We start from the raw sequence: 26243 nt of genomic DNA, 5'->3' as shown, positions 1-26243 counted from the left end.
CAGGAAACCTGTGGCCATGGCACTCAGGACCGTGGTGCTGTTGGGTTGATGTGGGATGACCTCAGAGGCTTCCCAAACCCAAGCAATCCTCTGCCTCTGGGATTCTCTGCTCATTAAGCAAACATTTGCTTTGTCTCTCTGAGAGTGCTGCAACTTCTCCTCCCCCCATGGTGAATGCTCCAGGCACAGACAGCCCAAAAGGCTCCTGCAGTGTATCAGTGATAACTTCTTGATGCAGGCAGTGGAGGAGCCAGCAAGGAGAGCTGCACTGCTGCACCTTGGCTTAACTAGTATAGAGGGACTGGCTGGGGACATTAAGGTGGGGAACAGCCTTGGGGGCAGTGACCATGACATGGTGGAGTTCAGTATTCCAAGGGCAATCAGAGCAACAGGCAGAATTGCAACTCTGGGCTTCGGCAGAGCTGACTTTGTGCTCCTCAGGGCCATGCTGGCAGCAATCCCATGGGATAAGGCTCTGGAGGGGAAAGGAGCCCAACAAAGTTGGCTGATTTTTAATGATCACTTCCTCCCAGCCCAAGCCAGGTGTGTGCCCCTGAGGGAAACATCAGGCAGACCTGCTAGGAGAGCTGCATGGCTGAGCAGGGAGCTCCTGAAGGAACTCTCAGGGAAGAAGGAATCTTACAGGCCATGGCAGAAGGGATTGGTCACTTGGGAGAACTGTAGAGGAGCAGTCAGGGCTTGTAGGAAGGCAGCAAGGAAGGCCAAAGCCCTCCTGGAACTGAAGCTGGCAAAGGAAGCACAGCAGAACAAAAAGGCTGCTTCAAACCCATCAGCAGGAAGAGGAAGCCCAGGGAAGGTGTGGGCAGTGCTGAGCCAGGAGGCAGCCTGAGAGCTGAGGGTGCAGAGAAGGCAGAGCTGCTGAATGCCTTCTGTGCTTCAGTCTTTGCACCTAAGGCTGAGCTCCCCTATGGACTGCAGACCCTGGGTGAAGGAGAGGAAGCCTGGAGGAGGGAAAGCTCCCCACTGCTCAGTGCAGACTGGGTTAGGATCAGTTACACACATTGAACACTCACAAGGCCCTGAGGAGATGCACCCAAGGGTGCTGGGAGAGCTGCCTGAGGTTATCACTCTGCCACTCTCCATCATCTTTGCCCAATGGTGGAGAGTTGCCTGAGGGCTGGAGCAGAGCCAATGGCACTGCAGGCTTCAAAAAGGGCAAGGAAGAGGTTCCAGGGGACTACAGAGCAGGCAGCCTCACCTCCAGCCCTGGAGAAATGGTGGAGTGGCTCCTGATGGAGGGCATCTCAAGGCACCTGGGAGAGAAGAAGGTGATCAGGAGTAGTCAGCATGGATTTGCCAAGGGGAAGTCCTGCTTGGCTAACCTGAGAGCATTCTGTGGTGACATAGCTGAAGGGGTAGATGCAGGGAGAGCAGTGGATGGGGTCTGCCTTGGCCTTAGCAAGGCCTTTGACACCATCTCCTGTGACATTTTAGTGAGCAAGCTGAGGCAGTGTGGGATGGAAGAGCAGACATGAGGTGGGTTAGGAATTGGTTGTGAGATAGAGTTCAGAGGGTGGTGATCAATGGTGCCAGGTCCAGCTGGAGAGCTGTGACCAGTGCAGTCCCCCAGGGATCAGTGCTGGGGCCAGTCCTGTTCATTCAGCATCTTCATCAATACCATTGATGAGGGCACAGACAGACAGAGTCTGCTCAGCAGGTTTACTGCTGACACCAAGCTGGGAGGCTTGGCTGAGACAGCTGCAGGCTGTGCTGCCATCCAGAGAGTCCTGGGCAGGCAGAGCTGGGCACAGAGCCCTGGGCAGACAGAGCTGGGCATGAAGCCCTGGGGAGACAGAGCTGGGCACAGAGCCCTGGGCAGACAGAGCTGGGCACAGAGCCCTGGGCAGACAGAGCTGGGCACAGAGCCCTGGGGAGACAGAGCTGGGCACAGAGCCCTGGAGAGACAGAGCTGGGCACAGAGGAACCAGATGAGGTTCAACAAGGCCAAGTGCAGACTCCTGCACCTGGGGAGGAATAATGAACTGCCCAGTACAGGCTGGGAGGTGACTGCTGGAGAGCAGCCCCAAGGAGAGGGAGCTGGGAGTGCTGGGAGAGAATATTCATGGCACAGCAATGTGCCCTGGGGGCCAAGAGGCCAATGGGGTCCTGGGGTGTATTAGGAGGAGTGTGTCCAGCAGAGCCAGGGAGGTTCTCCTGCCCCTCTACTCTGCCCTGCTGAGACCTCATCTTGAATACTGTGTTCAGTTTGGGGCTCCCCAGTTGAAGAGGGACAGGAACTGCTGGAGAGGATCCAGCAGAGGGCTGTGAGGATGATGAGGGGACTGGAGGGCATGGCTGATGAGGAGAGGCTGAGGGACCTGGGACTGTTTGGTCTGGTGAAGAGAAGACTGAGAGGGATCTGATCAGTGTTTATAAAGAGCTGAGGGTCAGGAGGGAGGGCACAAACTCTGCTGAGCTGTGCCCTGGCACAGGACAAGCAGCAGTGGATGGAAGCTGCAGCACAGGAGGTTCCAGCTCAGCACAAGGGCAACTTCTTGCCTGGAAGGGTCCCAGAGCCCTGGCACAGGCTGCCCAGAGAGGTTGTGGAGTCTCCTTGTGTGGAGCCTTTGCAGGCCTGTCTGGATGTGTTCTGTGTGCCCTGAGCTGGATTGGATGGTCCTGCTCTGGCAGGGGCTTGGACTGGATGATCTCCTTGGGTCCCTTCCAACCCCTGACAGCTGTGAGCCTGTAATGAGAATGTTGAGTGTTGGGAGGGCAGGTGGCAGTCAAGGTCAGAGCTTTGCTTGGACAGAAACTGTTTGGAAGAGTTGTTCCTTGGGACCAGCCAACTCCTGACCCTTGCTGGTCATTAACCAGGGGCACTGGCTCAGAGCTTATCTCACAGTTGTAACTCCTTAGTAAGGACACTGAGGGGACTGCAGGAAGCCTGATGAGGCAGTTGTGATGTCTAAGCAGTGAAGCAGTGTGAGCTACCCTGTGGGACCCTCCTCTCTGTATGAAGCACCCAAAGGATTCATCCTGTCAAGCAGCATCTCCTGTGCGCTCCTCTCGGAGCACCTGCAGTGGTGGCCACCTGCCCCCAGCAGTTTTCCTGCCCTCCCCCTTGCTGTGGCAGTTCAGCACTGCTTTAGCCCAGAGATTTCAGCTTGGACATGTCCTGTCTGCAAATCTACTGCCACACAAATGCTTTCTGGGCCAGACTGCAGTGCTGGAGGTGTGCAGTGTGGTGACTTCTGCAGGAGCTTGGTGTGGGCGACAAAGCAGGAGAGCGATGCTGTGAGCAGCCTTAGGTAGCTGCTGGGAACAGATGCATTGGTGCTGGGACACTCCATGGATGGGGCAGAGAGGTGAGAGAATCCTGCTTGCTGTGCAAGGCACAGCCTGGATGTGCAAACTCTGTGATGCAGACAAAGTGTCTGGGCCAGCTGCCTGCTGGTGTGGAGTCTGAGCCGCACGTGTCCGCTGCCCAGGGTCAGCAGGCTGGGCTCTGGGAGCAGCCAGGAAGGAAGGTTGGGATCTCCAGGGGGCAATTCAGAGCAGGAGCTTCACACAGATATCCTGAATCTGCCTTCTGTCAGAGCCAGGCTGTCTAGAGAGGCCAGAGGGAAAGCCAACAGCTCAGGTCTCAGCCACAGAGTATTGCTCTGAGTGATATTTATGACCCCATTTTCTGCCTCTTTCTCCCCTCAAGTGCATCCTTACTAAAGACTCACACAGATTCCTTTTGCTTAGCTCATGCAGCTGCTGCTGGCCAGCAAACACATCATCAATAAATTGCTGCCTTGGAACTGGCAGCAGACTCCTGCTGCTTGCTGCTTCGGCAGAGCCTGCTGCTGAGCACCAAGGCTCAGACCCTGAGGCATCCACACTGGCAGTGCCCTGCTGGTAAACTTCAGCATCCTGCTTGCTGCTTAGAATCCCCACGTTGGTGAAAAACAGTAGTGTGAGAAGCATGCAGCTGCTGTGGGGAAGTGATTTGCCTGCATGCCTGTGGAGCAGCGTGCCAAAAGAGAGCTCTCAGCAGCAGAGTTTCTCTGCCCTCCTTCCTCTCCTCTCTGCCATGCCCAGCTGGCCTGCAGGGCCACTCTTAGCCTTTAAGGAAACAGGTTCCAGGAGTGGCAGCCCAGTTCTGTCCTACAGAGGCAGTGTAACAGGTAAAGCTGAGCTGCCACAAGCATGTGCTGCAGTTGCTGTCTGCTGTGCCAAGAAGCATGAGCAGGAGAGCATCTCAGGAGCCTGCAGGGAGCTGGAGCAGAACTGGAGTTGGAGAGGGACAGGAACTGCTGGAGACAGTCCAAGGGAGGGCAATGAGGATGATGAGGGGACTGGAGCAGTGCCTGGTGAGGAGAGGATGAGGGACCTGGGGCTGAGAGTCTGGAGAAGCCTGAGAGGGGATTGAATCAATGTCTGTAACTCTCTGAGGGCTGGGGATCAGGAGGGGGGGACAGGCTCTGCTCACTGCTCCCTGGCACAGGACAAGCAGCAGTGGATGGAAGCTGCAGCACAGGAGGTTGCAGCTCAGCACAAGGGCAACTTCTTGCCTGGAAGGGTCCCAGAGCCCTCGCACAGGCTGCCCAGAGAGGTTGTGGAGTCTCCTTGTGTGGAGCCTTTCCAGGCCTGTCTGGATGTGTTCTGTGTGCCCTGAGCTAGCTTGGATGGTCCTGCTGTGGCAGGGGCTTGGACTGGATGAGCTCTTTGTGACCCTTCCAACCCCTGACATCCTCTGAGCCCATGTGAAGTCCCAGAGAGTGCCACAGGAGGCTGCTGCTTGGGATCCAGCTGGCATCCATGGGCCTGCAGACAGCTACCAAGAAACCCAGCAGTGTGGCAGTGCTCCCTGGGGGAACCAGGCTGGGGAGTCAGTTCCCCCATCAGCACCTTTGGAGCAGGTTAGTGCTCAGCTGAGAGATTGCATCACCTCTGCTGCCTGCTGCTTTGCTTTCCTGGGCAGGCATCCTGCAGTGACTGAAGTGCACCTGCAGCCCACACGAGGCTGTGCAGTCCTTGAGGCAGGAGAGAGCAGAAGGTCTGTTGGCATCTCCTACAGTGGATGTGCTGAAGTCCTTCTTGGATCTGATTTTGTGATGAGGAAGGGACATAAAAGAAATTCTTCTGCATTAGGCACTGCTGCCTGATTCTCACTCCAAGTCAGAGTGGGTGCTTGGAGCTCTGGAAGCTTGGCACCATAAAAAGCCATGGAGGGCAACCTTTTATAGTCATGCAGTGGACTGGACTGGGTTGGGTTGGATAGGGTTGAATTGGGCTGGATTGGAATGGATTTGATTGGGTTGGACTGGATAGGGTTGGGTTGTACTGGATTGAATAGGGTCGAATTGGGCTGGATTGAATTGGGTTTGATTGGGTTGGACTGGATAGGGTTGGATTGGACTAGATTGGATTGGGTTGGACTACATTGAATAGAGTTGAATTGGGCTGGATTGGATTGGGTTGGTTGGATTGGGTTGGATTGGACTGAACTGGGTTGGGCTGGACTGGATTGGGTTGGACTACATTGAATAGGGTTGAATTGGGCTGGATTGGATTGATTTGATTGGATTGGATTAGACTGAGTTGGATTGGGTTGGATTGGACTGGATTGGATTGGGTTGGACTGGATTGAATAGGGTTGGATTGGGCTGGATTGGGTTGGGTTGCTTGGATTGGATTAGAATGGATTAGATTGAGTTGGATTGGACTGAATTGAATTGAGTTTGATTGGATTGGACTGGACTGGATTGGGTTGGGTTGGATTAGACTGGATTGGGTTGGATTGGATTGGATTAGATTGGATTAGATTGAGTTGGATTGGACTGAATTGGATTGAGTTTGATTGGATTGGACTGGACTGGATTGGGTTAGGTTGGGTTGAATTGTACTGCATTGGGTTGTATTGGATTGAGTTGGTTGGATTGGATTAGACTGGATTGGATTGAGTTGATTTGGACTGAATTGGATTGAGTTGGATTGGATTGGACTAGATTGCCTTGGATGGAATTGATTGAGTTGGTTGGATTGGACTGGATTGGGTTGGATTGGATTGGATTTAATTGAGTTGGTTGGATTGGATTAGACTGGATTGGATTGAGTTGGAATGGACTGAATTGGATTGAGTTGGTTGGATTGGATTAGACTGAATTGGATTGAGTTGGATTGGATTGGAATGGATTGGCTTGGTTTGGATTGAGTTGGTTGGATTGGATTAGTCTGGATTGGATTGAATTGTATTAGACTGAACTGGATTGAGTTGGATTGGATTGGACTGGATTGGGTTGAATTGGATTGGATTAAATTGGTTGGATTGGATTAGACTGAAATGGATTGATTTGGATTGGATTAGACTGGATTGGATTGAGTTGGATTGGATTGGACTGGATTGGATTAAGTTGGTTGGATTGGATTAGACTGGATTGGATTGAGTTGGATTGGACTGAATTGGATTGACTTGGATTGGACTTGACTGGATTGGATTGAGTTGGATTGGACTGGGTTGGGTTGGACTGGTCTGGATAGGATTGGACTGTAAGAAGCTCTGCATCACCTAACCGAGAGCCCTGCAATTCCACCCCCATCCAAGCTGGCTCACACAGGGATGTTTGCAAGGGGCAGGCCACAGGTGATGATTTCAGACCCAGTCGTGGGAGGCTCCACTTGACTGGAATAAAAGGGAAGCACTGAGGGAGTTTTTCATGCTTTTGTTCTCCACTCCTTTGGCTGCTCCACAGACTGATAGAGTCCTGGCAGGGGCTGGGTGGGAGCCTGCAGCATTCTCATCTTTCACTCCACTGCTGAAAGGCAGTGAGGGGGAAAACAGACACTGAGCCTTTTGGGGGCTGCTGGGGGGAGAGGGAAACAGAACCCGAAGGGGAAACAGGCAAGGTGTGAGCAGAATCTCTTCCTAAAGGAGAAGGTTGTCAGTGGAGGGGAGAAAGGCTTGGAAAAAGATCAGCTCTTAGCTGTGCTCATTAGCCCTGGCAGTGACTCCAGGAGAAAAATGCTCTATCAGAGGAGCAGGACTTGGAAGGAGTCAGGGGTGGGGAGCAGAGGACTGGCAGGGGCCTCGTGGATGCTCCGGGAGAGTGCTCTTGCAGTCCTCTTTGTTTGGAGTGTGTTTTCCTTCCTCTGCCTCTCAAACTCCTCCAGTGCTTTTTCACTTCTCAGCTGCTGACTTTCTCTCTCTCTCTCTCTCTCTCTTTTCCCACTTGACAGTTCCTGTGTAACCTTCTTGCTGCAAACCTTCTCTCTCCTCCCTGGTGCTGCCAGCAGCTCAGACGGTCCTGGGTCCTTCAGCCCTTTGGTGCTCTTTCAGCCTCTCCCAGCCCTCCTCCTGAGCCACTCAACCTTCTGTTTAGGAGCTGTGACAAGTGACTGGTGGCTCTGTCTGTGCCTTTTGCCAGCAGGTATTAGAGGCAGAAAATCATGACTGGGGAGGGGAGGGTTGGGGGGAGAAAGAGATCCTCCTTTTGGTGCAGACTTCGTCCTGCTGGTGGCTGCTTGCTCCTTACAGATGTTTCAGTTTAAAGCTGGGGGAAAAGAATTCTTTCCTTGGCTTGGAGTCATGGTGCTTGGCTGACATTTCTTTTGCCTCTTGGAGCTGACCTGAACTGATCACTTGTTGCCAGCTCCAGGGGCTGCTCAAGCCCCGCGGAGCACCCACAGCGCTCAGCCGCCGCTGCTGTTCCCACAGCGCCTCGCAGACACTGCCACGAGTTGGCTGAGGGGGTGCAGAGGAGGCTCCGAGCTGATCTGCAGAGCAGGGATAAGGCTGCTGCAGGCACACGGCAGCCTGAGCAGTTGTAGCACCCTGGGGGAATAAAGAGTGTCCAATGGGGGTGCTGCTGGAGGAGAGGCTCAGCAGGAGCCAGCAGTGAGCACTTGCAGCCCAGAGAGCCAAGCAGAGCCTGGGCTGCAGCAGCAGCAGTGTGGCCAGCAGGGCCAGGGAGGGGATTCTCCCCCTCTGCTCTGCTCTGCTCTGCTCTGCTCAGACCTCACCTGGAGTCCTGCATCCAGCTCTGGAGCCCCTGGGACAAGAGGGCTGTGGAGATGCTGGAGAGTGTCCAGAGCAGGGCCAGGAGGATGCTCAGAGGCTGCAGCAGCTCTGCTGTGAGCACAGACTGAAAGAGTTGGGGCTGTGCAGGCTGCAGCAGAGGAGGCTCCCAGGGGACCTCCTTGTGGCCTGCCAGGAGCTGAAGGGGGCTCCAAAAAAGCTGGGGAGGGACTTTTAGGCTGTGAGGGAGTGGCAGGAGTGGGGGGGATGGAGCAAAGCTGGAGGTGGGGAGAGTGAGGCTGGAGGTGAGGAGGAAGTTGTTGAGCAGGAGAGTGGTGAGAGCCTGGCAGGGGTTGCCCAGGGAGGTGGTTGAGGCCCCATGGCTGGAGGTGTTTGAGGCCAGGCTGGCTGAGGCTGTGTGCAGCCTGCTCTAGGGTAGGGTGTCCCTGGGCACGGCAGGGGAGTTGGAACTGCCTGATCCTTGTGGTCCCTTCCAGCCCTGACTGATTCTGAGTGTCCAGCCCCAGTGTGCTCCTCGTGCCCTGCAAGCAGCCTGCCAAGCCTGGTTCAGAAGTGCTTGTGTGGATCACTGCAGATGGAGTGGGTAAGGGCAGTGCCAGCTCTCACTGCTCACTATAGGCTGGGTTCAAGTAGAGAGCATCTGCTCTTGTGCCTTGCTTTGAAGTGGCAGTGCAGCTCTGAGGGTGCACTCAGCTGTGCTCTCACAGAGCAGGAGTCTGAGCCTCTTGGTCAGAGGCTGCAGCAGGGACTGTGGAGCTGTTCCTGGGATGTTCCCATGCAAAGGAAACATCTTAAACCCGGGATGATGGATTGGGAGTGTTTGGCTCCAGGAGCATTTTGGAGAGGGAGGTTTGACTGCACAGGCAGGACACTGATGTTGCCCTGCAGCCCCCTCACAGTGCCCCTTGGCAGTCAGAGATGAGAGAACCACAGAATGGCTCAGGTTGGAAGGAAGCTCAGAGCTCATCTCCTCCAATCTCCCTGCCATGCCCAGGGACACCTCTCAGCTACACTCAGCTGCTCAAGGGCTCACCCAGCCTGGCCCTCAACACCCCCAGGCAGGAGGCAGCCACAGCCTCCCTGGGCAGCCTGTGCCAGGCTCTCACCACCCTCACAGTCAACAGCTTCTGCCTCAGCTCCACTCTCAGCCTGCTCTGCCTCAGCTCCAAACCATTGCCCTTGGCCTGGCTCAGGCTCCCTCAGCAGAAGTCTCTCTGCAGCCTTCCTGCAGGCTCCCTCCAGGCTCTGGCAGCAGCTCTGAGCTGCCCCTGGAGCCTTCTCCCCTGCAGGCTGCACCCCTCCAGCTCCCTCAGCCTGTGCTCACAGCTCTCCCCACCTGCTTTTGCAGAGGGAATGGTACTTTTATGGGTCCCCTGCATGAAGCCAAGAAGGAGCTGAGCAGCTGCTTTGGGTTTTTTGCTCCATAGGCAGGAGGAAAAGTCAGACCTAGAGAAAAGGAGTTCAAAAGCCAGGGGTGGCAAAAGCAAAGGCAGTGAGCACCATGGATCCAGGTTCACTGATCCTGAAGGTCTTGATGGGTGAGGGAGCTCCCAACTTTCCCTGTTAACTTGGAGGGTTTAGAATCACAGAATAGTAGATTCAGTCAGGGTTGGAAGGGACCAGAAGGCTCAGCCAGTTCCAACCCCCCTGCCATGGGCAGGGACACCTTACACTAGAGCAGGCTGCTCAAGGACTCATCCAACCTGGCCTTGAACACCTCCAGGGAGGTTGTGGAGCACAGAAGCACCCAATGTGATCAAAGATCACATTGGGTGCTTCTGTGCTCCACAACCTCCCTGGGAAACCTGTGCCAGTGTCTCACCACCCTCACTGCCAAGAACTTAGAATCACAGAATCAGTCAGAACTGGAAGGGACCACAAGGAGCAGCCAGTTCCAAGCCTCCTGCCATGCCCAGGGACACCCTACCCTAGAGCAGGCTGCACACAGCCTCAGCCAGCCTGGCCTCAAACACCTCCAGCCATGGGGCCTCAACCACCTCCCTGGGCAATCCCTGCCAGGCTCTCACCACTCTCCTGCTCAACAACTTCCTCCTCACCTCCAGCCTCACTCTCCCCACCTCCACCTTTGCTCCATTCCCCCCACTCCTGTCACTCCCTCACAGCCTCAAAAGTCCCTCCCCAGCTTTTTTGGAGCCCCCTTCAGGTCCTGGCAGGCCACAAGAAGGTCCCCTGGGAGCCTCCTCTGCTGCAGCCTGCACAGCCCCAACTCTTCCAGGCTGTGCTCACAGCAGAGCTGCTGCAGCCTCTGAGCATCCTCCTGGCCCTGCTCTGGACACTCTCCAGCATCTCCACAGTCCTCTTGTCATAGGATTTTCTCCAGTCCCACCCATGGTCACAGCTCCCCACTCAGCTGCTGTGGTCACAGCACCAGCTCTGGGGTCAGTGGTGTGTGGCAGTGCTGCTCTCAGGGTGCTGCTTTGGCTCCAGGCTGCTGTCTCAGTCATCTTTGAGGGTCTTCTCCATCCAAAGGCTCACAAAAGAAACTTGTCAGAGTGAGCCCCAGCATGCACCTGGGAGCAGGACTTGTGTCCTTGTCTGGTTGCCAGCTGCTAGAGTGGCAGGGGTTGTGCTCTCTGCAGGCAGGCAGGGACCCCCCTGGGACATGGGGGGTGACAATAGCTAGGGGAGGAAACCAATGCTGAGGCAGTTAGAGGGAGACCAACTGAGCTCCTTGCAACAGCAGAGCTGCTGCAGCCCCTGGATCATCTTTGTGGCCTCCTGTGGCCTCACTCCAGCAGCTCTGTGTCCTTCTTCAGCTGGGGACAGCAGAGCTGGAGGCAGGATTGGAGGTGAGGTCTGAGCAGAGCCAAGGGCCAGAACCATTTCTGACCACAGCCTGCACCATAACCTGTAGCACAGGCAGCAGCAAGCTACAGGAGAGCATCAGCATCCATTGCCTTCCTCCCTGGGCTCCTGGACACAGCCTGGCTGGTCCAGAGGGAAGAGCTCAGGTGGCAGAGTTGTGCCAAGCACAGAGTGGAGCTGAGCACTCACTCACTCTCCTGCTTGCAGCTTTCTGTTGCTACAGAGCCAGGCCTGAGGCACTTCATGACCTCTCTTTCTGTCTTTCAGATCTTGAAGAAGTCCTGTATAGAGATTCTGGCAGCAGAGCCTTCCAGTATCTGTGCAGGAGGTGAGTAGAAACTGAGGCTCTGCTTCTTCATGTGCTCTGAAATGCATCTTTCTGTCTGTCTCTAACTGCTGGAGGGTGCAAGAGTTGCTCATGAGCTGCAGCTACCTCTTCTGGGGTCTTTGGTGGCTCTTTCTCATCTTACAGCAGCTTGCACACATCCAGTTTCTGCCTGCTGATGCCAAATGAGAAGTTCTTGCAGCAAGGGCTTGGTTGTGACCCTTCTGCCTAGCTTCTTGCTCAGCCAAAGCACTCTGCTGTCACAGAGCCACAGCATCAGAGCCACAGAGTGCCAGGGGCTGGGAGGCACCTCCAGAGCTCAGCCAGCCCAACCCCTGCAGAGCAGCAGCACCCAGAGCAGAGCACACAGCAACACCTCCAGGCAGAGTTTCAACATCTTCAGAAAGGGAGACTCCACAGCCCCCCTGGGCAGCCTGTGCCAGGCTCTGGCACCCTCCCAGGGCACAAATTCCTCCTCCTGTTTCCATGGAGCTTCCTCTGCCTCAGCTTGCACCATTGCCCCTGTGCTGTCAGTGGGCATCACTGGGCAGAGCTGGCTCCAGCCTCCTGCCACTCACCTGCACAGCTTTACATGCACTGCTGAGGTCACCTCTCAGCCCCCTCCAAGCTCCAAGCTCAGCTCCTCAGGCTCTGCTCATAAGGAAGATCTTCCACTGCCTTCAGCATCTCTGTGGCTCTGTGCTGAGCTCTCTCCAGCAGTTCCCTGAGGTCCTTGAGCTTGGGGGCCCAGAACTGGACACAGGACTCCAGCTGTGGCCTCAGCAGGGCAGAGCAGAGGGGCAGGAGAACCTCTCTGCCCTACTCACCACAGCCCTTCTGATCCACCCCGGGATGGCACTGCCCCTCCTGCCCACCAGAGCTCATTGCTGGCTCCTGGGCAACCTTCCACCCACCAGGACCCTCAGGACCTTTTCCCTTTCACTGCTCTCCAGCAGCTCAGTCCCCAACCTATCCTGCTCCTTGGGGTTGTGCTTTCCCAGGTGCAAGACTCTCCCCTTGCCCTGCTGCCCCTCAGCCCATGGCTCCCTGCCCAGCTCTCAGCCTGCCTCTCTTGGCCTCTGCCACACCCCAAGGAGATGCACTGTAAACTGCAAACCCAATCACAGAAAGAGACTTGGATTAGGTTTGGAGTTCTGCAGATTCATCATCCCAGAGGATCACAGAGTGATAGGGGTTGGAAGACCTCAGAGATCATCCAGTCCAAGGCCCCTGCCAGAGCAAGCTCCCCTAGGGAGGTCACACAGGAACACATCCAGGAGTCCACAGGAGACTCCAGAACCTCTCTGGGCAGCCTGCTCCAGGGCTCAGCCACCCCCACAGTGGCTGCCTGCTCCCTGGAGGTGTTCAAGGCCAGGCTGGATGAGGCTGCCCATGGCAGGGGGTTGGGGCAGATGAACTCTGAGCACTTCTAGGGTCTTATGATTTCAGCCCCAGGCAGAGGCAGAGTCTCTGTGGCCCCTCTGACCTCCCTGCCAGGCTGCTCTCCAGCTCTGCCTGCTCTCTCTCTCCTTCCCCAGCCCTTCAGGCTTCTGGGATCTCTCTCAGGCGTTCAGCAGCCCCACACCCCGGAGCAGAGCTCTTCTCACACCCCCCTACTCTTCCCAAATGCTCTTGGACAGCACAGAACGGGCCTGAGGGGCAGCTTCCCTGGCTGGACCTGCTGGGATGATTTGCAGCTTGGCTGTGAACGAGTGGGAGCTGGAAGAGAGCCCAGATCCCAGAGCCAGGCTGCCTCCCTGGCCAGGGCAGTGTGCAAGTCCTCCAGGGAGATGAGAGGCAGTCAGGGGCTGCAAAGTGCAAGGCCAATGGGGGTCTGCAAGCCCTGGGCCCCCTGTGCTGCTGGCAGGGGGCTGCAGGAGCAGGGTGGGCTCTGCACTCTCACTGTCCCCTGCCTGCTGAAGCGTTTTGCTCTCAGCCACGCTGCTGTGGGGTCTGAGTGCCTCTCCCAGGCAGTGCCAGGACTCGTGGGGGCTGCTCCCTTCACCGTGGGCAAATGCAGAGTTTGGGGCCCTGTGTCTGCTGCCAGGACTGTTCTGGGCCTGCAGTCTGAGCACTGCTTGCTTGCAGGGCAGCCTCGGTGCTGCTGGCTGCAGGATGCCTGCGGACCCCTCCCGGTGCACAGAATGGGCTGGGCTGGGAGGGACCTCCAAAGGAACACATCCAGGCAGGGTTTGAATATCTCCAGAGAGGGAAGCTCCACAGCCCCCCTGAGCAGCCTCTTCCAGGGTTCTGTCACTCTCACAGTGAGAAAATTCCTCCTCCTCTTCCCATGGAGCTTCCTATGCCTCAGCTTGCACCTACTGCTCCTTGATCTGCCTCTGAGCTCACCAAAGGGCATCCAGACCAACCCCCTGCAGGCACAGGGACACCCTCCCCTAGAGCAGGTGCCCAGAGCCTTCTCCAGCCTCACCTTGGATATCTCCAGGCATGAGGCTTCAAACACCTCCCTGGGCAACCCCTGGCAGTGCTCCAGCAGCCTCCTGCAGCAGAACTTGTTCCTCACATCCCATCTCAATCTGCTCTGCTCTCATCTCAAACCATTGCCCTGCTCCTGTCCCTGCAGGCCTTTGAGCCCAGTCCCTCTGCAGCCTGCTTGGAGCCCCTGCAGGCTCTGGCAGCAGCTCTGAGCTCTCCCTGGAGCCTTCTCCTCTCCAGGCTGCACACCTCCAGCTCCCTCAGCCTGTGCCCACAGCAGAGCTGCTCCTGCAATACTTCTCCTGGCACTCAGCTCTGCTGAGGCCACACCTCGAGTGCTGGGATCAGTGTTGGGCACCTCAGGACAGGAGGGATGTGGAGGGGCTGGAGCCAGGGCAGAGGAGGGCAAGGAAGGGCCTGGGGAATAAACCTGCTGAGGAGAGGCTGAAGGAGCTGAGGATGATCAGGGTGAGGCAGAGGAAGCTGAGGGCAGAGCTCAGAGCTGGCTGAGAGGAGGCTGTGCAGAGGCTGCTGCTGGGCTCTGCTCACAGGCAGTGAGGGAGAGGACAGGAGGGGATGGGCTCAGGCTGGCACTGGGCAGGGTCAGACTGAGGGGTGGCTGTCAGATGAAGGTGCTCAGTGATACAAGCAACAACAGGCACCAGAAGGCTCCACCTCAACAGGAGGAGAAACTCCTTTGGTGTGAGGATGACAGAGCCCTGGAGCAGGCTGCTCAGAGAGGCTGTGGAGTCTCCTTCTCTGGAGACATTCCAAACCCACCTGGGTGTGCTCCTGTGTGCCCTGCCCTGGTTGACCCTGCTCTGGCAGGGGGAGTTGGCCTGGATGATCTCTGGAGGTCCTTTCACTGAGCCACAGAGTGCCAGGGGCTGAAAGTGACCCCCAAAGCTCAGCCAGCCCAACCCCTGCAGAGCAGCAGCACCCAGAGCAGAGCACACAGCAACACCTCCAGGCAGAGTTTCAACATCTTCAGAAAGGGAGACTCCACAGCCCCCCTGGGCAGCCTGTGCCAGGCTCTGGCACCCTCCCAGGGCACAAATTCCTCCTCCTGTTTCCATGGAGCTTCCTCTGCCTCAGCTTGCACCACTGCCCCTGTGCTGTCAGTGGGCATCACTGGGCAGAGCTGGCTCCAGCCTCCTGCCACTCACCTGCACATCTTTACATGCACTGCTGAGGTCACCTCTCAGCTCCTGCTCTCCCAGCAGCTCAGCCCCAGCTCCCTCAGCCTCTCCTTCTAACGGAGCTGTTCCATTCTCTATGGCTCTGTGCTGGACTCTCTCCAGCAATTCTGTGCCCCTCTTGAGCTGGGGGGGCCAGAAGTGGACACAGGATTCCAGCTGCAGCCTCAGCAGGGCAGAGCAGAGGGGCAGGAGAACCTCTCTCAACCTACTCACCCCAACCCTTCCAATCCACCCCAGAGGTGGCATCCCCTACCATCTGTGGCTGTGTGCCACAAGCAGTCTTTGCCCCAGGCAGCCAACAACCTCCTGTCTCTGTGCTGGATAAGGAACTGGCTGGATGGCAGAGCCCAGAGACTGGTAGTGAATGGTGCCACATGCAGCTGGCAGCTGGCACCAGTGGTGTGCCCCAAGGATCAATGCTGGGCCCAGTCCTGTTAAATATCTTTATTGATGATCTGGAGCAGGGCATTGAGTCCAGCAGCAGTGAGTTTGCAGCTGGCACCAAGCTAGGAGCAGCTGTGGAGCTGTGGGAGGGTAGCAGAGCCCTGCAGAGGGACCTGGCCAGGCTGCATGGGTGGGCAGAGGCCAAGGGGATGAGATTGAACAAGGCCAAGGGCAGGTTGTGCACTTTGGCCACAACAACCCCAAGCAGCTCCAGGCTGGGGCCAGAGTGGCTGAGAGCAGCCAGGAGGAAAGGGACCTGGGGGTACTGATAGAGAGTAGCTGAAGCTGAGCCAGCAGTGTGCCCAGGTGGGCAGCAGAGCCAGTGGCATCCTGGGCTGGCTCAGGAGCAGTGTGGGCAGCAGGACAAGGGAGGTTCTTCTGCCCACCCCTGTGCTCAGCACTGCTCAGGCCACCCCTCAGTGCTGTGTTCAGTTCTGGGCTCCTCCATTGCAGAGAGATGTTGAGGTGCTGGAAGGTGCCCAGAGCAGGGCAGCAAGGCTGGGGAGGGGCCTGGAGCACAGCCCTGTGAGGAGAGGCTGAGGGAGCTGGGGGGGTGCAGCCTGCAGCAGAGGAGGCTCAGGGCAGAGCTGATTGCTGCCTGCAGCTGCCTGCAGGGAGGCTGTAGCCAGGTGGGGTTGGGCTCTGCTGCCAGGCAGCCAGGGCCAGGAGAAGGGGACAGAGGCTGAAGCTGTGCCAGGGCAGGTCTAGGCTGGATGCTAGGAGGAAGTTGTTGTCAGAGAGAGTGATTGGCACTGGAATGGGCTGCCCAGGGAGGTGGTGCAGTGCCCATGGCTGGAGGTGTTGAAGCCAAGCCTGGCTGGGGCACTGAGTGCCATGGTCTGGTTGGTTGGGCAGGGCTAGGAGCTAGGCTGGACTGGATGAGCTTGGAGCTCTCTTCCAACCTGGTTGATTCTGTGATTCTATGATTCTTTCTCTGCAGAGTCCTTCCAGGTGGTGGTGAGGGGCAATGGATTCCGCCACGCTCGGAACGTCGACAGAGTGCTCTGCAGCTTCAGGATCAACGACAGCCTCACGCTCAGTAAGCTGCCTGGGCTGCTCCTCTCCCCCCTCCCGGCACTGCCAGCACTTTGCTTGCAAAATAGCTTGGGTGGGTTTGTTTGGATCCTCAAATGCTTTGCCTGAGGAGGTCATAACTGTGGGATGAGGAGGAAGATGCTGAAGGGGCTGGAGCAGTGCCCTGGGGCTGCTTGGTCTGGTGAAGAGTAGACTGAGAGGGGACCTGATCAGCGTTTGCAGGTCCTGATCAGTGTTTGCAGGATCTGATCAGTGTTTGCAGGACCTGATCAGTGTTTGCAGGTCCTGATCAGTGTTTGCAGGTCCTGATCAATGTTTGCAGGACCTGATCAGTGTTTTTGCAGGACCTGATCAGTGTTTGCAGGACCCGATCAATGTTTGCAGGACCCGATCAGTGTTTGCAGGACCTGATCAATGTTTGCAGGACCTGATCAATGTTTGCAGGTCCTGATCAATGTTTGCAGGACCTGATCAGCGTTTGCAGGACCTGATCAGTGTTTGCAGGACCTGATCAGTGTTTGCAGGACCTGATCAGCGTTTGCAGGATCTGATCAGTGTTTGCAGGATCTGATCAGCGTTTGCAGGACCTGATCAATGTTTGCAGGACCTGATCAGTGTTTGCAGGACCTGATCAGTGTTTGCAGGACCTGATCAGTGTTTGCAGGACCTGATCAGCATTTGCAGGATCTGATCAATATTTGCAGGACCCGATCAGTGTTTGCAGGACCCGATCAGTGTTTTTGCAGGACCTGATCAGTGTTTGCAGGACCTGATCAGTGTTTGCAGGACCTGATCAATGTTTGCAGGACCTGATCAGTGTTTGCAGGACCTGATCAGTGTTTGCAGGACCTGATCAGTGTTTGCAGGACCTGATCAGTGTTTGCCGGACCTGATCAATGTTTGCAGGTCTTGATCAATGTTTGCAGGACCCGATCAGTGTTTGCAGGACCCGATCAGTGTTTGCAGGACCCGATCAGTGTTTTTGCAGGACCTGATCAGTGTTTGCAGGACCTGATCAATGTTTGCAGGTCCTGATCAGTGTTTGCAGGACCTGATCAATGTTTGCAGGACCTGATCAGTGTTTTTGCAGGACCTGATCAGTGTTTGCAGGACCTGATCAATGTTTGCAGGTCCTGATCAGTGTTTGCAGGACCTGATCAATGTTTGCAGGACCTGATCAGTGTTTTTGCAGGACCTGATCAGTGTTTTTGCAGGATCTGATCAGTGTTTGCAGGACCTGATCAATGTTTGCAGGTCCTGATCAATGTTTGCAGGTCCTGATCAGCGTTTGCAGGACCTGATCAGTGTTTGCAGGACCTGATCAATGTTTGCAGGACCTGATCAGCGTTTGCAGGACCTGATCAGCGTTTGCAGGACCTGATCAGCGTTTGCAGGACCTGATCAGTGTTTGCAGGACCTGATTAATGTTTGCAGGACCTGATCAGTGTTTGCAGGACCTGATCAGTGTTTGCAGGACCTGATCAGCGTTTGCAGGACCTGATCAGTGTTTGCAGGTCCTGATCAATGTTTGCAGGTCCTGATCAATGTTTGCAGGACCTGATCAGTGTTTGCAGGACCTGATCAATGTTTGCAGATCTTTGATCACATTCAGTGCTTCTGTGCTCCACAACCTCCCTGGAGGTGTTCAAGGCCAGATTGGATGAGGCCTTGAGCAACCTGTTCTAGTGGGAGCTGTTCTAGTGGCAGGGGATTGGAACTGGCTGAGCTTTGAGCTCCCTTCCAGCCTAACCCATTCTGTGGTTCTGTGGTTAAATATCTGAGGGCTGGGGGGCAGAAGGGAGGGCACAAACTCTGCTCAGTTGTGCCCTGGGACACGACAAGCAGCAATGGATGGAAGCTGCAGCACAGGAGGTTGCAGCTCAACACAAGGGCAACTTCTTGGCTGGAAGGGTCCCAGAGCCCTGGCACAGGCTGCCCAGAGAGATTGTGGAGTCTCCTTGTGTGGAGCCTTTGCAGGCCTGTCTGGATGTGTTCTGTGTGCCCTGAGCTGGATTGTGTGGTCCTGCTCTGGCAGGGGCTTGGACTGGATGAGCTCTTTGGCTCCTTCCCAACCCCTGACATCTGTGAGCCTGCAAAGTGGGAAGCCCTCAAGATGCTCCAGTGCCAGAGCATCATTTGTCTCCCTGCCTGGGGTGGAAGACAATGGTGTGCTGGAGAGAGAGCCCAGGGCACTGCACCCACTGCTTGGAACCTTCCTGCACCTCAGCTTCCTCCACTGCCCCTTCTGCTGCCAGTGAGCATCACCCAGCAGGGCCTGGCTCACCACCCTCACTGTGAACCACCTCCTCCTAGTGCCCAGCCTTGATCTGTCCTGGGCTAGATTCAAACCCCTGCCCCTTCTCCTGCCACCACAGGCCCTTACAAATGGCCTCTCTGCAGCTTTCTGCATGGAGTGAGATCAGTTCTGCTTCTCTCCTCACCACATCTTGGTAACAACACTTGGGGCACAACAGCCCCAGGCAGCACTACAGGCCTGGGGCAGTGTGGCTGGAGAGCTGCTGTCAGAAAGGGACCTGGAGGACTGGAATAAACAGGAGCTGAGTGTGCCAGGCAGTGTGCCCAGGGGGCTGAGTGTGAGCCCAGCAGTGTGCCCAGGCAGCTGAGTGTGAGCCAGCAGTGTGCCCAGGCAGGTGAGTGTGTGCCAGGCAGTGTGCCCAGGGGCAGAGTGTGAGCCAGCAGTGTGCCCAGGGGGCTCAGTGTGAGCCAGCAGTGTGCCCAGGGGGCTCAGTGTGAGCCAGCAGTGTGCCCAGGCAGCCAAGAAGGCCAATGGCAATGCTGTGCCCAGCAGCAGCAGGAGGTGACTGTGCCCTTGGACTGGGCTCTGCTGAGGCCACAGCTTGAGTGCTGGGTTCAGTGCTGGGCACTGCCATACAGGAGAGCTGTGGAGGTGCTGGAGCAGGTCCAGAGGAGGGCAAGGAAGCTGTGAAGGGCCTGGAGAGTAAATCTGATGAGGAGAGACTGAGGGAGCTGGGGATGGGCAGTGTGAGGAAGAGGAGGCTGAGGGCAGAGCTCACTGCTGTCTGCAGCTGCCTGAAGGGACATTGTGCAGAAGCTGCTGCTGGGCTCTGCTCACAGGGAACTGCAGGCAGAACAGGGGGGAATGGCCTCAGGCTGAGCCTGGGGAGGTTTAGATTGGACATTAGGGAAAAGGTTTTCCTGGAGAGAGTGGTCAGGGACTGGAAGGAGCTGCCCAGGGAGGTGCTGGAGTCACCTGGGAGCCTGGGGGTGTTTGGATGTGGTGCTTGGGGCTATGGCTTAGGGTGACTTTTGTAGAGCAGGGTTCCAGGTTGGGCTTGGAGGTCCCGAGGGTCTGTGCCAGCCTGCAGGGTGCTGTGGCTCTGTGGTTCTCTTGTGGCACTGAGCAGGCCTGGTTGTGCAGCCTAAATAAAGCCTGCCCTTGGAGGCTGGGCTGGAGCAGAGCTGAGGCATTGCTGTGCTGCTGGAGATGGAAGCTTGGAAGGAGATTTCCTCTACAGAACTTATCAAGCAGAAAACTCAAAGCAGGAGAAGCAAAGCAGAGCCCAAGTGTCTGGCCTGAGAGCCACTTAGCTGGGAGAAACCATGGTCCTCAAAGCCACAGAGAGCACAGCCCAGAGCCAGCAGCCCCAGAGAGAGCAGAACTCAGCTTTCCTAGCATGGGATCTGTTCAGAAGCTGCCTGAGTGATCTGGAGCTGGTCCAGGAGAGCATGGAACAAATGTGGGAAGGATTCAGTTGGGAATTGGACATGTGGAAGTCTAATGGCTCAGGGTTGGACTTGCCCACGCTTGGAGCATCTCTGCCACCTGCCCTTCAGAGCAAGGCTGCAGTTTGCTGGGGCCAGCTGCCCTGTGGGGAGTGCCACTGGGGTCTGTGGCACACAGCCAGGCTGGGGCATCTGGCCCTGAGTGGCAGGAACAGGCAGCAGGAAGCTTGCAAGCTGTGGTTCATGTTTGCTTGACTCAGGTGTGGTGACTGCTGGGACACAAGAAGCAGAGGCTGAAGGGCTCAGTGTCCAGGGAGGAGCAAGAGAGGGGTAGGGAGCGAGAGGGAGCTGGGTGAATGCACAGGGGTGGGGAGAGTTAGAGTGAGCTCACTGCTTTGGAGGCATCTCCATGCAGCCTGGGGAGAAGTGGCTGAGCCCTGGAGCAGTTCTTGTGGAGTCTCCTTCTCTGGAGACTCTCCAAAGCCACCTGGATGCCTTCCCGTGCAGACTGCCCTGGGTGATCCTGCTTGGCAGGGGAGTTGGACTGGATGACCTCTGGAGGTCCCTCCCAGCCTCACCGGTCCTGTGACGCTGAGCAGTGCTGGAGGGTGAAGGAGTGAGAGGAGACTTTCCAAGAGACCAGCAGGAGCAGTCCCAGATCCAGGCATTCCCTTTGGAGCTCCATAAAATCAGCCTGGGAGCTGATCGGGGGCCAGAGCCCCTTCAGCCCTCACCAGAGCTGCAGTTAGGTGTTGAACCGTGGCAGGCTGCACCCCAGAGCACAGACCCAAAGTGTGGTTTGGGTCAGATGCGTTGGGAAGTCTCCCTAGGCAGCAAACCTTCCCTCCTCCCTCCCTTCCCTCCTCCCTCCCTTCCCTCCTCCCTCCCTTCCCTCCTCCCTCCCTTCCCTCCTCCCTCCCTTCCCTCCTTCCTCCCCCTGGATGCTCCCAATGGGAAGGAAATTGCTGTGCAAACAGTGAGGAGTTTGCTTGGCTCGCAGAGGCTGCAGCCATGTGGTGCAAGCCCAAAAAGCCTTTGGGTTTGGTTGCTGGAAGCTGAAAAGTTTGCAGCATTCTCAGGTTGCCTCTCTGCTGGGGTTGGGTTTGCAGCTCAGATGTGAAAATCCCACAGCCAAACACACAGCTTGGGTGGAAAGTTCCACCTCGTGGAGAAGCTGCTTTGGGTCCCAGGGAGAAGCCTGTGGTGGAGTTTCCAGGCAGTGATGTTTTGTGCTGAGAAATGCATCAGCAGGGGGAGGAGATGGAGCTGGAGGGGAGGGTCCAGAGGAGGGCCAGGAAAAATGATCAGGGGCTTGGAGCAGCTCTGCTGTGGGCACAGGCTGAGGGAGCTGGAGGTGTGCAGCCTGGAGAGGAGAAGGCTCCAGGGAGAGCTCAGAGCTGCTGCCAGAGCCTGCAGGGGCTCCAAGCAGGCTGCAGAGGGACTGGGCTCAAAGGCCTGCAGGGACAGGAGCAGGGCAATGGTTTGAGATGAGAGCAGAGCAGATTGAGATGGGATGTGAGGAACAAGTTCTGCTGCAGGAGGCTGCTGGAGCACTGCCAGGGGTTGCCCAGGGAGGTGTTTGAAGCCTCATGCCTGGAGATATCCAAGGTGAGGCTGGAGAAGGCTCTGGGCACCTGCTCTAGGGGAGGGTGTCCCTGTGCCTGCAGGGGCTTGGTCTGGATGCCCTTTGGTGAGCTCAGAGGCAGATCAAGGAGCAGTAGGTGCAAGCTGAGGCATAGGAAGCTCCATGGGAAGAGGAGGAGGAATTTTCTCACTGTGAGAGTGACAGAACCCTGGAAGAGGCTGCCCAGGGGGGCTGTGGAGCTTCCCTCTCTGGAGATATTCAAACCCTGCCTGGATGTGTTCCTGTGTGATCATGGAATCACAGAACCAGTCAGGGCTGGAAGGGATCCCAAGGACCAGCCAGCTCCAACCCCCCTGCCATGGGCAGGGACACCTCACACCAGAGCAGGCTGTGCACAGCCTCATCCAGCCTGGCCTGAAACACCTCCAGGGATGAGGCTTCCACCACCTCCCTGGGCAGCCCCTGCCAGGCTCTCAGCACCCTCCTGCTGAACAACTTCTTCCTAACATCCAGGCTGAATCTCCTCATTTCCAGCTCTGTTCCATTCCTCCCAGTCCCATCACTACCTGACAGCCTAGAAAGTTGTCTCCCCCACCCCAGCTTTCTTGTTGCCAGTCTCTAAAGCAGGACTGGATGGGTCAATGTGTGCAGCATTTTGGGTTTAGGATCCCCAGGGGCCAGATTAGCAACCTGGGTGGGAGGGTGGAAGGTTTGGGTTTGGTCCTTCCTCAGCAGAAGGACATCACTGCTCTGCTTCCCAAACTGCTTCCCATCTCCTCTGCAGATTGCTCTCCAGAGCTGCAGCACAGAGCTCTTTGCAGAGCTGCAGCACAGAGCCCTTTGCAGAGCTGCAGCACAGAGCTCTTTGCAGAGCTGCAGCACAGAGCCCTTTGCAGAGCTGCAGCACAGAGCTCTTTGCAGAGCTGCAGCACAGAGCCCTTTGCAGAGCTGCAGCACAGAGCCCTTTGCAGAGCTGCAGCACAGAGCCCTTTGCAGAGCTGCAGCACAGAGCTCTCTGCAGAGCTGCAGCACAGAGCTCTCTGCAGAGCTGCAGCACAGAGCCCTTTGCAGAGCTGCAGCACAGAGCTCTTTGCAGTGTGACTTCAGAAGCCTGGGAAACTTGGATCCTGGGCTTTGCTTGAGTGTTTTATGAGGAGCTCTAAAATAGATCTGTGGAAAAAGAATCTGCATCCCTGGGAGCTGGGGATGAAGGGGATGAACTCTCCCAGCCCTGCTTCCCTGCTGGGGAGCTGAAGCTGCAGCACTGAAGAGAGCTGCTCCAAGTGACTCGTGGCAGACAAGCAGCAGATGTGCTGACCCCAGCCCAGCTCTCCTCCTGCTGGCTTAGGAGGCCTGTCCAGAAGGCAGAGATCTGCTGCAGGTCTCCTTTCCCTGTCTCCTGTCCTTCACTCGTTTCTGCCTCCACACCCATCCAACAATCCATTGGCCTCCTGATGGCCTCCTCTGCAGTGTGAGCCCAGAGCAGGACTCTGAGCCTGAATGGGAGGTGGAGGCAGCTGCTGCTGCTGCCAGCTGGGTGAGGCACAGCAGTGATGTCAGGGCTCTGCTTGCTACCTCTCCCACCTCAACTCTTTCCAGCCTGGAGTTGCTGGTCCACTCCCTCCTCCAGAGAAGGCTTCTTGCTCCTGTGCCATTGGCTCCAGAGCTGCCCCTGTCACCTGAGGCTGTGTGAGCTCAGTGGCAGGACAAGGAGCTGTGGGTGCAAGCTGAGGCATGGGAACATGAGGAGGAATTTTTTCCCTGTGAGGGTAACAGAAGCCTGGGACAGGCTGCCCAGGGGGGCTGTGGTGAGTAGGTCGAGAGAGGTTCTCCTGCCCCTCTGCTCTGCCCTGCTGAGGCTGCAGCTGGAGTCCTGTGTCCAGTTCTGGGCCCCCCAGCTCAAGAGGGACACAGAACTGCTGGAGAGAGTCCAGCACAGAGCTACAGAGATGAAGAAGGGAATGGAACAGCTCTGTTAGGAGCAGAGCCTGAGGGAGCTGGGGCTGAGCTGCTGGGAGAGGAGACTGAGAGGTGACCTCAGCAGTGCATGTAAAGTTGTGCAGGTGAGTGCCAGAGGCTGGAGCCAGCTCTGCCCAGTGATACCCACTGACAGCACAGGGGCAGTGGTGCAAGCTGAGGCAGAGGAAGCTCCATGGAAACAGGAGGAGGAATTTCTGCCCTGGGAGGGTGCCAGAGCCTGGCACAGGCTGCCCAGGGGGGCTGTGGAGTCTCCCTCTCTGCAGATATCCAAAGCCTGCCTGGAGGTGTTGCTGTGTGATTATAGAATCATAGAATCAGTCAGGGCTGGAAGGGATCCCAAGACTCAGCCAGCTCCAACCCCCCTGCCATGGGCAGGGACACCTCACACCAGAGCAGGCTGTGCACAGCCTCAGCCAGCCTGGCCTGAAACACCTCCAGGGATGAGGCTTCCACCACCTCCCTGGGCAGCCCCTGCCAGGCTCTCAGCACCCTCCTGCTGAACAACTTCTTCCTAACATCCAGGCTGAATCTCCTCATTTCCAGCTCTGTTCCATTCCCCCCCAGTCCTATCCCTACCTGACAGCCTAAACAGTCCCTCCCCAGCTTTCTTGTAGCCCCCTTAAGGCACTGCAAGGCCACAACAAGGTCACCTCAGAGCCTCCTCCTCTCCAGCCTGCACAGCCCCAACTGCCTCAGTCTCTCCTCATAGCAGAGCAGCTCCAGCCCTCTGCTCACCCTCCTGGCCCTGCTCTGGACCCCTTCCAGCATATCCATATCCTTCTTGTAAGAGGCTCCAGAACTGGACACAGGACTCCAGGTGGGATCTGCTCTGGGTGATCCTGCTCTCCAGGGGGCTTGGATTGGATGAGCTTTGGTGGTCCCTTCGAGCCCCTGACACTCTGTGACTGTGACTCTGTGGCTCTGTAGCTCTGTGGCTCTGTGGCTCTGTGATTCTGTGACTCTGTGGCTCTGTGACTGTGGCTCTGTGACTCTGTGGCTCTGTGGCTCTGACTCTGTGGCTCTGTGGCTCTGTGACTGTGATTCTTTGGTTCTGTGACTGTGACTCTTTGACTCTGTGGCTCTGTGACTCTGTCTCTTTGTCTCAGTGACACTGACTCTGTGACTGTGACTGACTCTGTGGCTCTGTGGCTCTGTGCCCTGGCTGCCTGCATCCCAGCTGCTGCTCATCCTCGGGGCTGGCTCAGCAGCAAGGCATTCCTGCCTGGAATGGCACACAGTAGCCAGTGCTGCCAGCAGGAGGAACTGTGTGCAAGGGCTGACCTCACTGCCAAGCACCATGGCCTGATGCTGGGGAAGGTGAGGAGGAAGGCTCCTTGCCCTGTGTGTGTGTGCTGGCTGCTTCCCCAGCCGAGCAGCTCACTGTGGTGTCTGCACCACCTCTCAGGGCAGCTCTCAGGACCAAGCAGCCTGCCCCAGTGCAGCCCATGGGGCTTTTGTCTGCCTGGTCCTCACAACCAGCGTGGGAAGTGAGGGCTCTGCTCCTTGCCTCCTGTGCCTTGAATCCATGCATCCCCGAGCAGTGAGCTCATTCTCCCTGGCACTGCACCAACCCTTCTCAGGTCTCAGCCCTCGATGGATGCAGTGACCTGGAAGCAAGCCACAAACTCAGTTTCTGAGCTCAAACCCTTCCCAGACTGGGGCAGCTCAGCAGCTGCTCAGCAATGTTCTCAAACCCAAGTCCCTCCAGGTGGGAACTGGCACAGCTCTGTCGAGTTGAAGCTGCTCTGCGTGGGAATGCAGCTCAGGGTTTCATAGAATCATAGAAGCAACCAGGTTGGAAGAGACCTCCAAGATCATCCAATTCAACCTGGCACCCAGCCCTAGTCAGTCAACCAGGCCATGGCACCATAGAATCATAGAATCAAGCAGGTTCCCAGATCACTGTGCTGGAGCCTGCAGCTCCCAGCCTGGCTCCTCAGAGTGCCTTAGTGGCACTGAGCTGCAAACAGCTGAGCAGAAGAGCTCAGCAAGTGAGGGGTTTGTGGCAGCCTTGTGGAGAAGGGATGGCTTAGCTGCTTTTGTTTGCTCCAGACCTCTCAGCCTCTGCTGGGCTGAGGGGAGGGAGGTGCTTGAGCAGATAAGACTAAGCCAACAATTCCTGAAGCCTTAAATGATCCCCGAGGAGATGTAGGCCAGCACAGGCAGGGCTTGCTGAGGTTAAGGGCCTGAGCTAATAGGTTTTTATGGGGATTACTGGCAGGGAGAAGTGGCAGGTGAAGAGAGCAGAGGCTCATCATGTTCCTACTTACAGGATAAAGAGAAGAGGAACATCTGTGGAAGCCATGAAGAGCATCTGGCTGAGCAGAGCTGCAATCAGCTGCGTGCTCAAGAGCAGGCTGTGGGCTGCCAGCAGCAGGACCTGGGAGGATTGGGTTCAGCCTGCACAGAGTTAAAAGTAATTACCCAGGGCAGTGATTTACGACTGCTCTGGGGTGCTGAAATGGCTTTGTCTGCCCAGATTGTGCAGGAGCCAGCAAAGATAGTTCTGGGCATAGAGGCAAGATCTGTCCTAGGCAATTTAAAGCTGGAGAGATGAAAGATGGGTGAGGAAGCAGCACAGAGCACAGCAGAGGTGGGGCTGAACATTTGCATGCTAGGGAACGTTCTGGAGCTGGGCCAGAAGTGATCCCCTGCACAGCCTGGCCTGGGTCTAACTCCAGCTCCAGGCACCAGGAGAGAGGGGAAGTGAGGAGAGGAGGA

General features: G+C 56.7%; 1 protein-coding gene across 1 annotated transcript in view; it reads left to right on the top strand.

Annotated features, from left to right (window-relative positions):
- ANTXR1 (ANTXR cell adhesion molecule 1) overlaps positions 1–26243 on the top strand; it is a 162990-nt gene that overhangs the window by 42277 nt on the left and 94470 nt on the right. Inside the window, exons 9-10 of the mRNA XM_064175602.1 lie at positions 11081–11141; positions 16158–16256. Of these exons, the coding sequence (XP_064031672.1) occupies positions 11081–11141; positions 16158–16256 (160 nt within the window). The remainder of the gene's footprint in view (positions 1–11080; positions 11142–16157; positions 16257–26243) is intronic.

The sequence above is a fragment of the Pogoniulus pusillus genome, chromosome 42, assembly GCF_015220805.1.
Source record: "Pogoniulus pusillus isolate bPogPus1 chromosome 42, bPogPus1.pri, whole genome shotgun sequence".
Lineage (NCBI taxonomy): Eukaryota > Metazoa > Chordata > Aves > Piciformes > Lybiidae > Pogoniulus > Pogoniulus pusillus.
This window is presented reverse-complemented; position numbering and strand designations above follow the sequence as displayed.